Source organism: Triturus cristatus, chromosome 8 (genome assembly GCF_964204655.1).
Source record: "Triturus cristatus chromosome 8, aTriCri1.1, whole genome shotgun sequence".
In the NCBI taxonomy this organism is placed as follows: Eukaryota; Metazoa; Chordata; class Amphibia; order Caudata; family Salamandridae; genus Triturus; species Triturus cristatus.
In genome coordinates this window covers 932,727,092-932,739,383 of record NC_140591.1, presented here as the reverse complement: position 1 = coordinate 932,739,383, position 12,292 = coordinate 932,727,092, and the positions used below count along the sequence as shown (strand labels likewise).

The window sequence follows — 12,292 nt, the reverse complement described above, 5'->3', positions numbered from 1 at the left end:
CCGTTGAAGCAAAGGTCCTGGCGAAAGCCCTAGCGACTAGACTGACAGCAGCCCTCCCAGATATCATACATGTAGATCGATTGGGCTTTATGTCACGTAGGAGCACCAGACTTAACCTGTGCCGGATGTACGGGGTCCTGCACATGACAAAAGAGTTTAAAATCCACCATACAGCACTGATGGCATTGGATGCATCCATGGCACTCCATAGTATGGAATAGCCATGTCTATTCGCTGTATTAGCTTGGTGGGGTTTTGGCCCGAGGTTATGTATCGGTAAACGGCGTTTACTTAGCAGGCGTTACTTCGCATGCCGTTACTACGCGGACGTTAGTACGCACGCGTTGTTACTTAGAAAACCTTTACTACGCAAGTCGGAACAGCGACTTGCATTAGGGAGGGGAAGGTGTTGGATTTAAAATCCAACACCTTCCCTAGTGTCCGCATAGACTGGAGTTGGAATAATAAATTATACTATTCCAACATCCAGCACCCCCTGCTGTAATTCGTTGTTCCGAATTGCGTAGGAAAGGAATGCGAACTAAAAACACGGTCGTACTAACGACCGCGTAGTAATGGCATGCGTACTAAACGCATGCGAAGTAACGTCATATATTCTCTGTATCTGGGTCAGACTTCTATATCAGGCCCCATTAGCCAGGGTGCGGGTCAACAGTACGATCTCCGAGGTTATATCATTGGACAGAGATGCCCTTTGCCGCCCCTCCTTTTTGCTTTGGCTCTGGAACTACTGTCAGTGTGGATACGTGGAGGCCCACTGATATGGGGCATTCCCTCATTTGGGAGGAACGGATCTCCCTATATGCAGACAATATAGTTCTCTATTCTTCCAGACCTTATGTTTGTATAGCACGTATCCTTCATATTTTTTAACTCTTCAGAAGCTTTGTGGGATACAAAATAAATTGGGACAAGTCACTAATATTTTTTTTGTTGGGACCCCTACCGAGGCTTCCGACATGTTGTGTGGCCCCAATAATACCAGAGGGATTCAAGTACCTGGGGGTCTTTATCACCAGAGACAAGCAATTATTCATGCAACAAAACCTCACCCCTGACTTACTCTGCCTCTGGGCGGATGTGGCACACTGGCACACCCTCCCCTTTTCACTTATGGGCAGGGTGGCACTATACAAGATGATGTCCCGTCCAAGTTTATTATACGCCTTGCAGAACAAAAGCTGATGAGAGGCAACAGACAGAATCAACAGGTTACAGTATACATAAAGCGAAGTACAGTCTTCAAATGTTGATTGTAAATCTTTTTATTTTTCAAATGTCCGTTTTGTACATGTGGAAAACAGCCAACGCGTTTCGCCCTTCACAAGGGCTTCTTCAGGGCAATATCAGGTAGCCAGAATCATGTATCAGTATGTTGATACCAGCAATGAGTGAATTCCAGTTGATGGACAAAGATTCTATAAATGAGACCTAAGGCCAATAGCGAGCATCCTTATGTCCTTAGTGCAAGTCGAGGCGTAAGTTGCCTAAACGGCTAAGAAATATCTCTTTGGGGCAATTTGTTAGTCTCCAGTGTAATGAGTAATTTTACTTTTTAAATCTTGCGTTGTGATGTGGCTTGTGTCCGGCAGCAGTAGCGGTGACACACCTCCTGCCTGAGCTGCCAGTCAAAGGCCCCTCTTGATGGAAACATAAGAAACCCTAGGCTACTTTTGCCCTTCCATGCCATGTCAGCTTGACTCCTGTGCAGTCGCGACCGGCATTAATTGCGGGTGGAGGGCAGGGCGTAGCGCAGGGAGGGTCACGCGGGTAGAAGGGGGTAATTTAATAATTTTAAAGGAACAGGAAGCAGGCAGCCTCCCTCCCCTCCCCTAAGCCAATCTCAATGCTGCAATGGCAGCTTGTGATTGGTTGCAGCGTTGTGATTTGTAGGGACTCCGCCCAGCAAGGGGCTTACGGGGAGGCCATTTTCTCCATGTAGGCTGCATTGCAGCTTGCATGGAGAAAGGGCAGAGTGCGCATGACTGGTTTGGGTGGCCCCAGAGGGCCGACCAAACAGTCATTGCGCCCTCAGGAGTGGGTACACCACTCCTCCCCTGCTCACAGAGCAGCCCCGCCCACCCGCAACCAACCCCTTCTGCTTTCTCGCAGTGCGAGAAGCAGAAACATAAAATGATAGTTTTACCATTTTATGTTTCTGCTTCTCGCACTATGAGAAAGCAGTGGGGCGACGCATCTCCGCCCTAGTGGAGGAGCTGCCCCTGCTCCTGTGGCATAGTGAGCATGCATCTGTGAATGTCTTTCACACTTCGGGCATCTATTCCAACAAACAAACAACATAATAATCTCTTCATCTGCCAGTTTACCTTTGGTTTGTTTGGAACCCTGTTATGATTGTCCCTTCATTAAAGATTAAAGAGACAATACGTTCAGCCAGAAACTCTTCTGTACTTAAGAGGAAATTACTCTAAAGAATGTGCTTTGTAAACTCCTCATTTGCTCAATTATTATTTCTCCGGCAATACAATTATAAAATAGATGTTTACTGCAAACAATAGACGAATTATTTGGGATAACTAATATATGATGACATCCACAGTTTACCCATGTCCAGTTAAAAATAGCAGATAAAAGGGAAACTGATAAAAAGTGAAACTAAACAATAGTCTTTACCTATTGATATCCTACCACATCACCTATATACACCCACTGCTACGCCCCCTTCCCACGATCCTTCCCCCTTCGTGATAAAAACTACTCCTCAATATGTAACATTACAGTTTTAACTCTTCTCTACTGTGTATGGAACTGACGATATTAGCACCATTTTAAGATTCTAATATTCATGACTGATTGTATCCTCCACATCTGTTATGTACAATGGCTCTCTCTGTATATTCTCCACATGTGATAACATCCGTGGAAACATATAAAGCTTTAAAGAAATTGTCTTTAATTCAACCAGATAAGCGTGGCCATTATAAATGAAGTTATTCTTTTATATTAAAAATAAATGGGATCGAGCATCTGCAGGCAAGGGATTAGGCAGAAACATAAAATACCCCCCAATTTGAACCAAATGGTTCCACATGAGTGAGACAGCTTGCGATCCTGGCCCTTCCTAGGAAGGTGCACTGCAAGTGTGCCCACGAGCACAGTGTTCCTTTCCTTTTTTTAACCTTTCTTTTCTGCTTTACACTCTTTTGTTACTTCTATCCTTCGTTTTAATCTTTCTTTTTCCCTTCTTTGGATTTTCCTTTTCCTTCTTTCCTATCCTCATTCCATTTGCCTCTCCCTTACTTTCTTTTCTTTGCATTTAACAATCTCTTTTGTCGCCAACCATGTGTGGTTCCATTGCTACATCTTGCCCGGAGGAGGCTTGCCCTACTTGTGGTGTTAATCTGTATTACATTGTGTTTCTGTTTAGTTATTATCGAAGGTGTTTCGCTACTGGTGGAGTGGTGTGGCTCACTGGTTAGAGGCAGCAGACCCAGAAGCAGAGGACGGCCCGGGACCAGGGTTCAATTCCCGACGCGGCAGGGTCGTGGACCAGGGCGAGCGGACTCGATAATTTTCGCCTCGGTGCCTACTCTAACCAGGGATCACACTAGGCAACTCTGGGCATTAGCTTGCCTCATCTCCACAACGGCCCCCCACATTCGCCAGGGATGCCTGGTTTCACCTTGGAGATACCCAGGAGGGACCATCTCACAGGGATAGCCAGGACGGGTTCCCCAGCGGTCTACAGCGCCACGACGCCTCAGGGCAGCAGTGCGCTTTACAAGACACATTACATTACACCCTTGCCTGGAGGATAAACATTAACAGAGTGGGGTGGCCAGAAGCAGCAAAGCAGGCATCTTACTATCAGATAAACATATCGAAAAGAGGAGATATGACGAGGTTGGAGGGGCAATATATGAAAGACACGTGTAGTAAGTCAAAAAATATTTCAGAGGTGGAGAACCGGACAGAGGAGCGAGATGGCTTTGTATTACCTTGTCCCTCAGAAAAAGAGTGGCTCATAGTGGATACTGGACAAATGGAAATGGACATTAAGGTTGGAAAGTAAAGAGTATAGTGGGTGAGGTTAATATGCTGAAGGTAAACAACCTTTACAACGCACTACCATTACAACGAAACTTTTACAACGCAAGTGGATTTACAACGCATGCCATTACAACGCAAGTCTTTACATCGACTTGCGCTAGATGGCGTGCTAACATTACAAATAGTGTAGTTTACTATCCCAACACCTTCCCTACTGTTAAGTGGACTGGAGTTGGAATAATAAATTACACTTTTCTAATGTTAGCACGCCATCTAGCGCAAGTCGATGTAAAGACTTGCGTTGTAATGGCATAGCGTTGTAAATCCACTTGCGTTGTAAAAGTTTTGTTGTAACAGCACGCGTTGTAACAGCATGCATTGTAACGTCATACATCCTATGCTGAAAGAACAGAATGAAAAAGTGCATAGCAGTGTATGAAACGAAGAAAAATAGCAAGAAAAAGGAATGATTGGAAACGTGGGGATATCCCTAAAAACGGATAAACATATACAACACAATCTAAAGGTACAAAGGAGAGAGAAACATACACTTATTTCACTGACAGATGTGTCAGCTCGTTTTCATAATCTTAACAGAACTCCTATTAATATATGCAAATTCCCCATGATCATTGTGTTTTCTAACATCTGAGTAGGACCTTGCTCACACACCCTCCATGCCAAATTCTCAAAAGCCCTTTGTGCTAGCATCACAGTGTGATCACATCCACCTTCCACTGAATGCAGTGACAATAAATCTCACCTTTTCACTTTCTGAGTGATATCAGTGATTAGTTTCCTAGTATAAACCTATAAATAGTATATTTGAGTTTAGGAAGGCACAGTCCACATATCAAATCAAATCAAATCAAATCAAATCAAATTAAATGTAGCTTTATTCGGTTTTCATAAAAAAAGTCCACATATCAATTTCAAGAAAAATGCAATTTCCCATCTGGTTTCTTTGCATTTTCAAAGTTTTTGCCCTTTTTTCTACTATCAGTGTTTAATATGGACGATACCAATTTTAGCGTTTTACATTTTTAGTATACTTTGATACTGCACTTTGGTTCTATCCAATTCCTAAATAACATCCTGCTTTCTCGGACCAACATGATCAAATTTGGATTTGTAAATAACTAAAAGAACAGAAAGGCTAACCGTTGTACCCACCTTAAGTTCTGCATTTTGTTTTTTCAAATCCTCTACTGTGTATGAAATTTCTTTCCATGAATCAAGTCTTGTTTTTGCCTTTTCTAAAACCTGGTCTGCTTCTCTTTTGGCCTCCAACCACTGTGCCGAGTCCCTTAACATGTCGTTCAGCTGTTGTCTCCGGTTCTGCAGGTGGGCCTGGACATCTTCCCATTGGTTGAGTATCTTTTCGACTGAAACCAAAAGCAAACAAACGTGATGACCATCATGAGAATATGCTGGGAACAAAATCTCACATGATGCAGAGCTTAATATTCAGGTTTTTTATGTAAATATAAAAGCAAATAAATAGGTGAAAAAAAGATACCTACATTTCTAGTAGAATTTCATTTAGGGCCACATTCACGTGAAGTTTAGACAGACTTACCACCCAACCATAACTATATCGTCAACTTCGTGCCCAAGGAAGTTAGAGACTTTCTGAACATACATTTTGTAATGCTCATGATTTTAATGATTAAGAAGTTTGACATGCTAGTTGGCTTAAATAAAGGATACTTAAAAAAAAATCCTATGACTTCCCATTTTGATATCTTTCAAAAGGCATTTGAAGCATTTGGTTAAGGCAACACACTTGAGTATCCCAAAGATGTGAACAATTAATTTTGTTCCTTTATAATGACAATAGGATCGTTATGTGGGGTGACAGCCAACTAAAGAGATGTGTGTGCAATCTGCAGTTCAGGATAAACTCAGCCAATCATGATTCGGATGCTGCTAAACACCTCAGAGTTGGGTAATAAAAAACTATCATTATGTCAACTTAAGCGACAGCAGCATTTCTGCGTATTTAGTATATAAATGGTATTTACTTACTTTATTTTTAAATTAGGCTTATTTCAGCCTTAAAACAAATCACATAAACCGTTTCAGTAAAAAAAAAAAAAACTAAGTATGAAAAGCGTCAAATCGTTTGAAAATACGGCCACAGATTTACAAACACTTTGATGTTTGAGATTCATGAAGACAGCTGCCAATGGTAACTCATTTGCGATGGTCCATATTTTTATTTATTTGCTTCCTCTCTCCTCTTCTGGCCCAGTACATGTACACGGAATGGAAATCTCTGCAGGGCAATTATATGCGTCTGTGTTATGGTTTCCCATCAAGCTCTTAACTCGTGCATATTTAAAGTTTAGGACTCGAACAAGTGGAGATTGAGCATCCTGGCTGGTAGAATCAGATATTGTGAATTGCCAAGTGCATGGTGTTGAGCATATTGACTTGGAGTTGAATTGGATTGTGTAATTGCCAACAAGTTATTAACTTTTTATCAGACCCAATGTTTGATCGGCATATAATTGTTTAGAATTCCTATGCACAAGTGTGACATACTGTGGTTCAGTCCTTGTAAATTCACCTACTTTTCCCAAGAAAGTTCACACAATACCATTGCAATATTTTGCTTTTAGAGTAAAATGTGGTTAGATGGTATCTTGCATGATAGTTTTCAGGCAAGAGTGCACTGTGGGTAAAAAAAATGTCTTGTGAGATACCTGCAGGAGACCGATATGAGCAAAAAATGTCTCTTGACAAGAAAATTTCTTTGAGAACTGGTCTGTTGTGTGCAAAATTTTTGTAAGATTGCAAAATGCAAAATTTCAAGTAATTTGGGGAATTTGGCTTAATGCAAAATACAAGACTTACATAAATTACGCCAGTGCAGTTAAAATGTCTCACAGGCCAACTAATAACTTTAAAGCCGCAATTGTAAACTAATGTAAAATTGACTAATGACTATGACAAACATGGAAATGATATGCTTATTATACTTTAGTGTTGTATTTAATATTTTTACACAAAGTGAGCATGTGCCTGTGTCATGTACCTAACATGATGTATAATGTCTTAATGGCCGGTTGTAACATTTTTATTAGCAATTACTCAATAGCATACAATATTTGTTCACAGACTTGGCCTAGCCAGAAACGAATAAAACATACAAATAAAATAAATTGAATTAAAATTAAGTCGTTTTCTGGGACACAGAACTGCCAGTCCAAAAGTCAAGCAGGGTATTTGTTTTACAAAGCTCAGTATCAAACTAGAGGTTATAACAATATCCCTGTCCTGTGGCTTTCTCAAGCCCAGCTGCTGTGAGTCCGTAGGAAGACCTAAACGGTCAAAGAGACACTCTAGAGGCAGCATATATAGAGAATGGTCTGCCTACCACTAATATAAATCACAAGTTAAGACACCATTGATACCATTGCCCATCCAGAGACCACCAGCCTCACCACATAAAAAATACCTCCTAAAGAGGTAGGTGGCCCTTCTACCCACTAAGGCCCTGATTAAAAGTCTGGCGGTCCGAAGACCACCAGACTCGTGGAGGCGTGGCTGTGGTTGTCCATCCACCGCCGCACCGGCGCTCGGACCGCCCCATTACAAACATGGCAGTTGGACCGCCATTGCAGCGCTGATGCTGCAGGGGAACCGCCACTCCCTGGTAGTGGCATGGCGTTGTAGAGGCAGCAATATGCTTGGCGGGACCACCATGGTCCAGCCAATCATATTACGAGTTTCCTCTCCGCCACGGTTTTCATGGCAGTTCATCCTCCATGAATACCGTGGTGGAGAGGAAACAAATTGTGCCTTTGGGGCTTGGGGTGCATGCAGGGGGGGCACAACATGTGCCCCCCCCTGTGTGCATGCACCACAGTTCCTGCACAGCATGGACTTTACAGTTCATGCCGTGCAGGAACTGCTTTTAGCATTCCTATTGCAGTGCCCATTTTCAGAGGCACTGCCATTGGAACGCCAAAAACAGTCCATCAGACATGAGGAAACGTATGATCTGGCAGGCAGCACGACCAGGGGTTTGGCGGTGAGGGAGCGGGCCACTGGCATGGCGGTCAGTTCTTGCACTTCCAAACTCATAATTGAGCCTAAGTGGTAATGCACAGCAAGGGAAGCATTACAAATAGAAATCAATCTCTGTTCAGGCAGAGAGAAAACTAACTACTCTGCCCATTTCCACCCAGGCTGACAGGGTTTGTTTGGTATCCACAGGAAAGCAGCGCTTGTATCCCCCTCACCAAAAGTGCATAGGAAACGTTAGGGCCAATTCATGGAGGTGGGTCTTAGTGGTTCTCACTACTCCCCTTACATATCCCACCAATGATTAGACAAGCGCAGGGCTCTACTTGGTCACTGCTGTCAATGTAATGATGGGACGTTATTTGCATTGGGATGCCCTGAAGAAGATAAAGTCCTGTCAACTTGCTTTTACTGCTCGAGTTCCCAAGTGGCATAGTTTTATCACCATTGGAATTATTCAACAGTTATAAGAAATTGGATGATTTGTTGAATAGGGAGAACACACTTAAATGAACATTCACAAACCTTTTCAGCGTGAACCACAAGAGTCACAAAATAAACATGTGCTTAACCCTCTGGAAGCTTGGCACAAAAGCAGTCAGGTTTAACTTAAAGGTGCTGTGTAATTTACTCATGCAGTGCTCAAACAGTAATAAAGTGAAAACACAAAACAAGACAAATCCCTAACCCATTTAGAAAAACAGAGTAAACATCTTTAAATAAAATGAAACCAACACAATAAGAATCCAATCAGAAGAACAGGAGGTACGATTTTTTAAAGTTTTCGGTAAAAATAGCGTCAAAAGGCTGAAGCATCAAATGCGGGTTACCAGTCACGCCAGACCAGGACAAAGTCAAAAGTTGAGGCCAACAGCTTTGGAGCACTGATCTGGTACAGGACCAGGTACCATCAGCTGGGAGTTGTACATTCTAGCCTTGGTGCGGGGGCTGCACACTGCTGCAATGCAGAGCTCTGCATCAGGATCGTCCAGTTGCCAATCAGGAGCTGTGCGGTGCTGAGATGTGAAGTTCTGCAGCGCTCTACATCAGATCCAGGGAAGCTATCGACTAGGCGCTGCAACGTGCTTTGATGTAAGGCCCTTGTTTCATCCGTGTCAGATCCAGTGAAGCCATCAATCAGGGTTGGGCTATGCTGTAATGCGATGCAGCATATGGTGCCCCTGTAGCTCCAACAGGAGGTTTGTCAACTGACCATTGGAGTCACTAGTGGGGTTCAAGTTTCAAGGCAAGTAGGTCCAGTCTTCCTTATTTAGAAAGCAGGACTCCATCTCAATGATCTCAGGTCCACGAGTGTTTTGATTTAAGGTCCTGAGGGTGCCATTTTGTTCGGGATGGGGGACCATCCTTTGTCTAACCATAAAAATGGTTCTTTAAGTTTTTCCCTTTACCCAAGGTTTGACTCCAGTCTGTTTAGTGAACCAAAGGGCAGACAGGCCCTGTTGTAAGCTGCATCTGCCAGTTCCTAGGTAGGTATCTTCTGAAGTCATGAAGGGGATCTGTACAGCCTTCAGGCTATCCTTGGAAGCTAAGGAATGAGCTGGGCCACCTCCCCAAGCCATCCTGCTCAGGAGGGGAAACCCTTCCCTACACCCAGATCCCCTGTCCACTGTCTGGAAGGAAACGCATCACACCACAGGAGAGCCATTGACAGTCATATGGCCATTGACACTGGCAAAAAGGCACATTTTGCTTAGCCAGACAAATGCCAAGTTTCTAAATGTAGCATTTTCAAAATAGTAAGTTAAAATCCGACTTTACCATTATAGAGGGTTTTAAATTACATTTAAAATGAGTGGAAGTAATATCTCTCTCGGTGTTTGCAAACTGAAGTTATCACTTATTATTATTAATATGTTAACCCAGAGTTAGTCTTTGAGAGGCTTGCCTTGGCACAATGAAAAACTACGTTGGGAGGTTTTCACTGACGGGATATGTAAAAGTTAAGTACACATCTTACATTTTAAATACCATGCACCTTGCCCTATGAGCTGTTAAGTATTAAAAAGGAAGGTTTAAGCCTGGCAGAAGATTTATGATGCCTGGTCAAAATAGAAGTTTTAAAACTGCGCACACACGCTGCAATGGCAGGCCTGAGCAATGGTTTACAGTGCTACTTTCGCAGGTAGCACAATGAGTGCTGCAGCATTTAACTTACAGGCAAAAAATGTATGTATTACAATCTACTAGGCACTGTTTGGAAAGGAGAGCACCAGCACTTTACCACTGATTAGCAGCTGTAAAGCGTGTAGAGTCCTAAAGCCAAAAAGAATAGGTTAAAGCAAATAGGGCAGTGAACGCAAAAATCTGGGGTGATCTTGCAAAACGGCAAATTTCCAACACCAGTGAACATCACCAATTGCACAGTGGATAATTTGTAGTGTCTAGGATAAATGGGCTTAACTGCACAAGGGCATCTCACTTACAGATGATGGTCTACCGCTTGATGATGAGAGGCATTCTCAGAGAAAGACAGCCATAAGTCTTGAAAAGGGTTAAACTCTAATGCCAAGATTTCCTAACACTTCGCTCCAGCTGATGCAAAGCAGAGCAAAGAGTAGATCCCGGATTTACCTTCCAGCCAAATATTGTTTTGCACTGCATAGTAGCCCAAAAGAAACACAATCTAACGCTATGCACTACTTTGCATCAAGTGGGTATTTCATGGATGGTACCTGGGTGATCCCATCCAAACACTCATGTGTTGTGATGTGAACCCCTATCTACTAACATTGTTAGACAGGGCTTTGAATCAATTATTGGGCCTCTGCAAAAGAGCAGTTGAAACGCTGGAGAAAAGTATGTTTTTCTCCAAACGTTTCCGACTTTGCATGTATGCTCTACTCTTCCTCTACTCATTCTGAAGAATAGCTCTTGCAAGCTGTGGTCTGTGATACCAAACTGGAAGAGGAAGTCTCTAGAACAACGGTTCTTTACCTTTTGACTTCTGTGGATCCCAACTAAATCATTACTGGAGTATGAGGACCCCCAAAAAGTCATTATTGGCAGCTGCTGCCCCGTCCAAAGCAATTTCTATTTCAACTTCAAAAACAAGTAACAAGTATTGAAATATTTTGTTTAATTCACAATCAAATATACAACATATTTTCACCTATTCAATTGTTCTTCTTTAGTTGTATACATTTTATAAATTTTACGTATTGATTTTAATATTAATTAATTTGGTAAGACAGTTGCGGGCCTCCTGAGTAGGCATTATGGACCGGCAGTGGTCCTTGGATCACAGGTGAAGAATCACTGCTCTAGAATAATTCCAAAAATTGATTTTGAGCTGGGGTTGCTATGAAGTCAGAAAAAGATAACACATTTCAATTGTGTTTCAGCATGGTACCAGTAACTTTAATCAGGGATGGACTGAGAATCCTTAGGGGACCTAAACTGGATGTCACTCTCGCAGTCCTACACTCTGTGAACATAAAATGTTTAAATGATGCGTGTATGGGGCCTATCTTAGTTTACCACATAAAAGGAAAGAAAAGGGCCGCAGCACTGATGGTGCCCAACTAAATGCAACTTTAGAGACACATTTTGACCTTTAGAGATGCCAATAGGGGGATTGTGAACATTTAAGGTATCCCCAACCAATGGTCCCAGGCACCATGGGCACCTGGCATTAGGTGGATTGAGATAATGGTTAGCCCTCTCATGCATGTTTTGTAAGAGTAAGCAGGTGCCTGGACATAGTACCTGAGCTAAATTACCCTATCCTTAAAATGTTGGTCTATTAATTCTGGCATGACAGATTTAGGGCATCATTTAAGAGTTTGGTTATAGCTCAGCTGGCTTCCACATCACCACACTTGTGGTTCGCTCATCTCTCATACAGGTTGGCAAACTGGAGCATTTTCGATGCCAGAGCATCAGGTGACTTGGCCATTGGAAAACTCTGATGTGATGGCACATCTGCCACTGGGCCTCCAGGCCATAGTGATGGACACCCTGCTGTAATTAAGACAGGGAGACTGTCACTAGCTTTTGTTGTCCAGGACCCCCATGTGAGGCATGGCAGTGCCAGGTAAAACAATCTTCAATGACCACCACAAGAAGGGAAAACAATCTCTGTGCAACAGTCCATTGTTTTTACTTGTCTTTCAAAAAAACGAGAACTGTCTTCTATTTTGATAGCACCCAATCCGGATATCAAGGTCGGCAAATCAGTAACCACAACTCAGTACACCTTTATTTGCAA

At 42.6% G+C, this 12,292-nt stretch overlaps 1 protein-coding gene across 14 annotated transcripts in view; it reads right to left on the bottom strand.

The window, feature by feature from the left end:
- The window catches only part of DMD (dystrophin), a 7,596,173-nt gene that overhangs the window by 2,116,728 nt on the left and 5,467,153 nt on the right, over positions 1-12,292 (bottom strand). For all 14 annotated transcript variants that reach the window (XM_085622447.1, XM_085622454.1, XM_085622449.1 and 11 more), the window contains one exon: positions 5,206-5,417. In XM_085622447.1, coding sequence (XP_085478573.1) covers positions 5,206-5,417 — 212 coding nt within the window. The remainder of the gene's footprint in view (positions 1-5,205; positions 5,418-12,292) is intronic.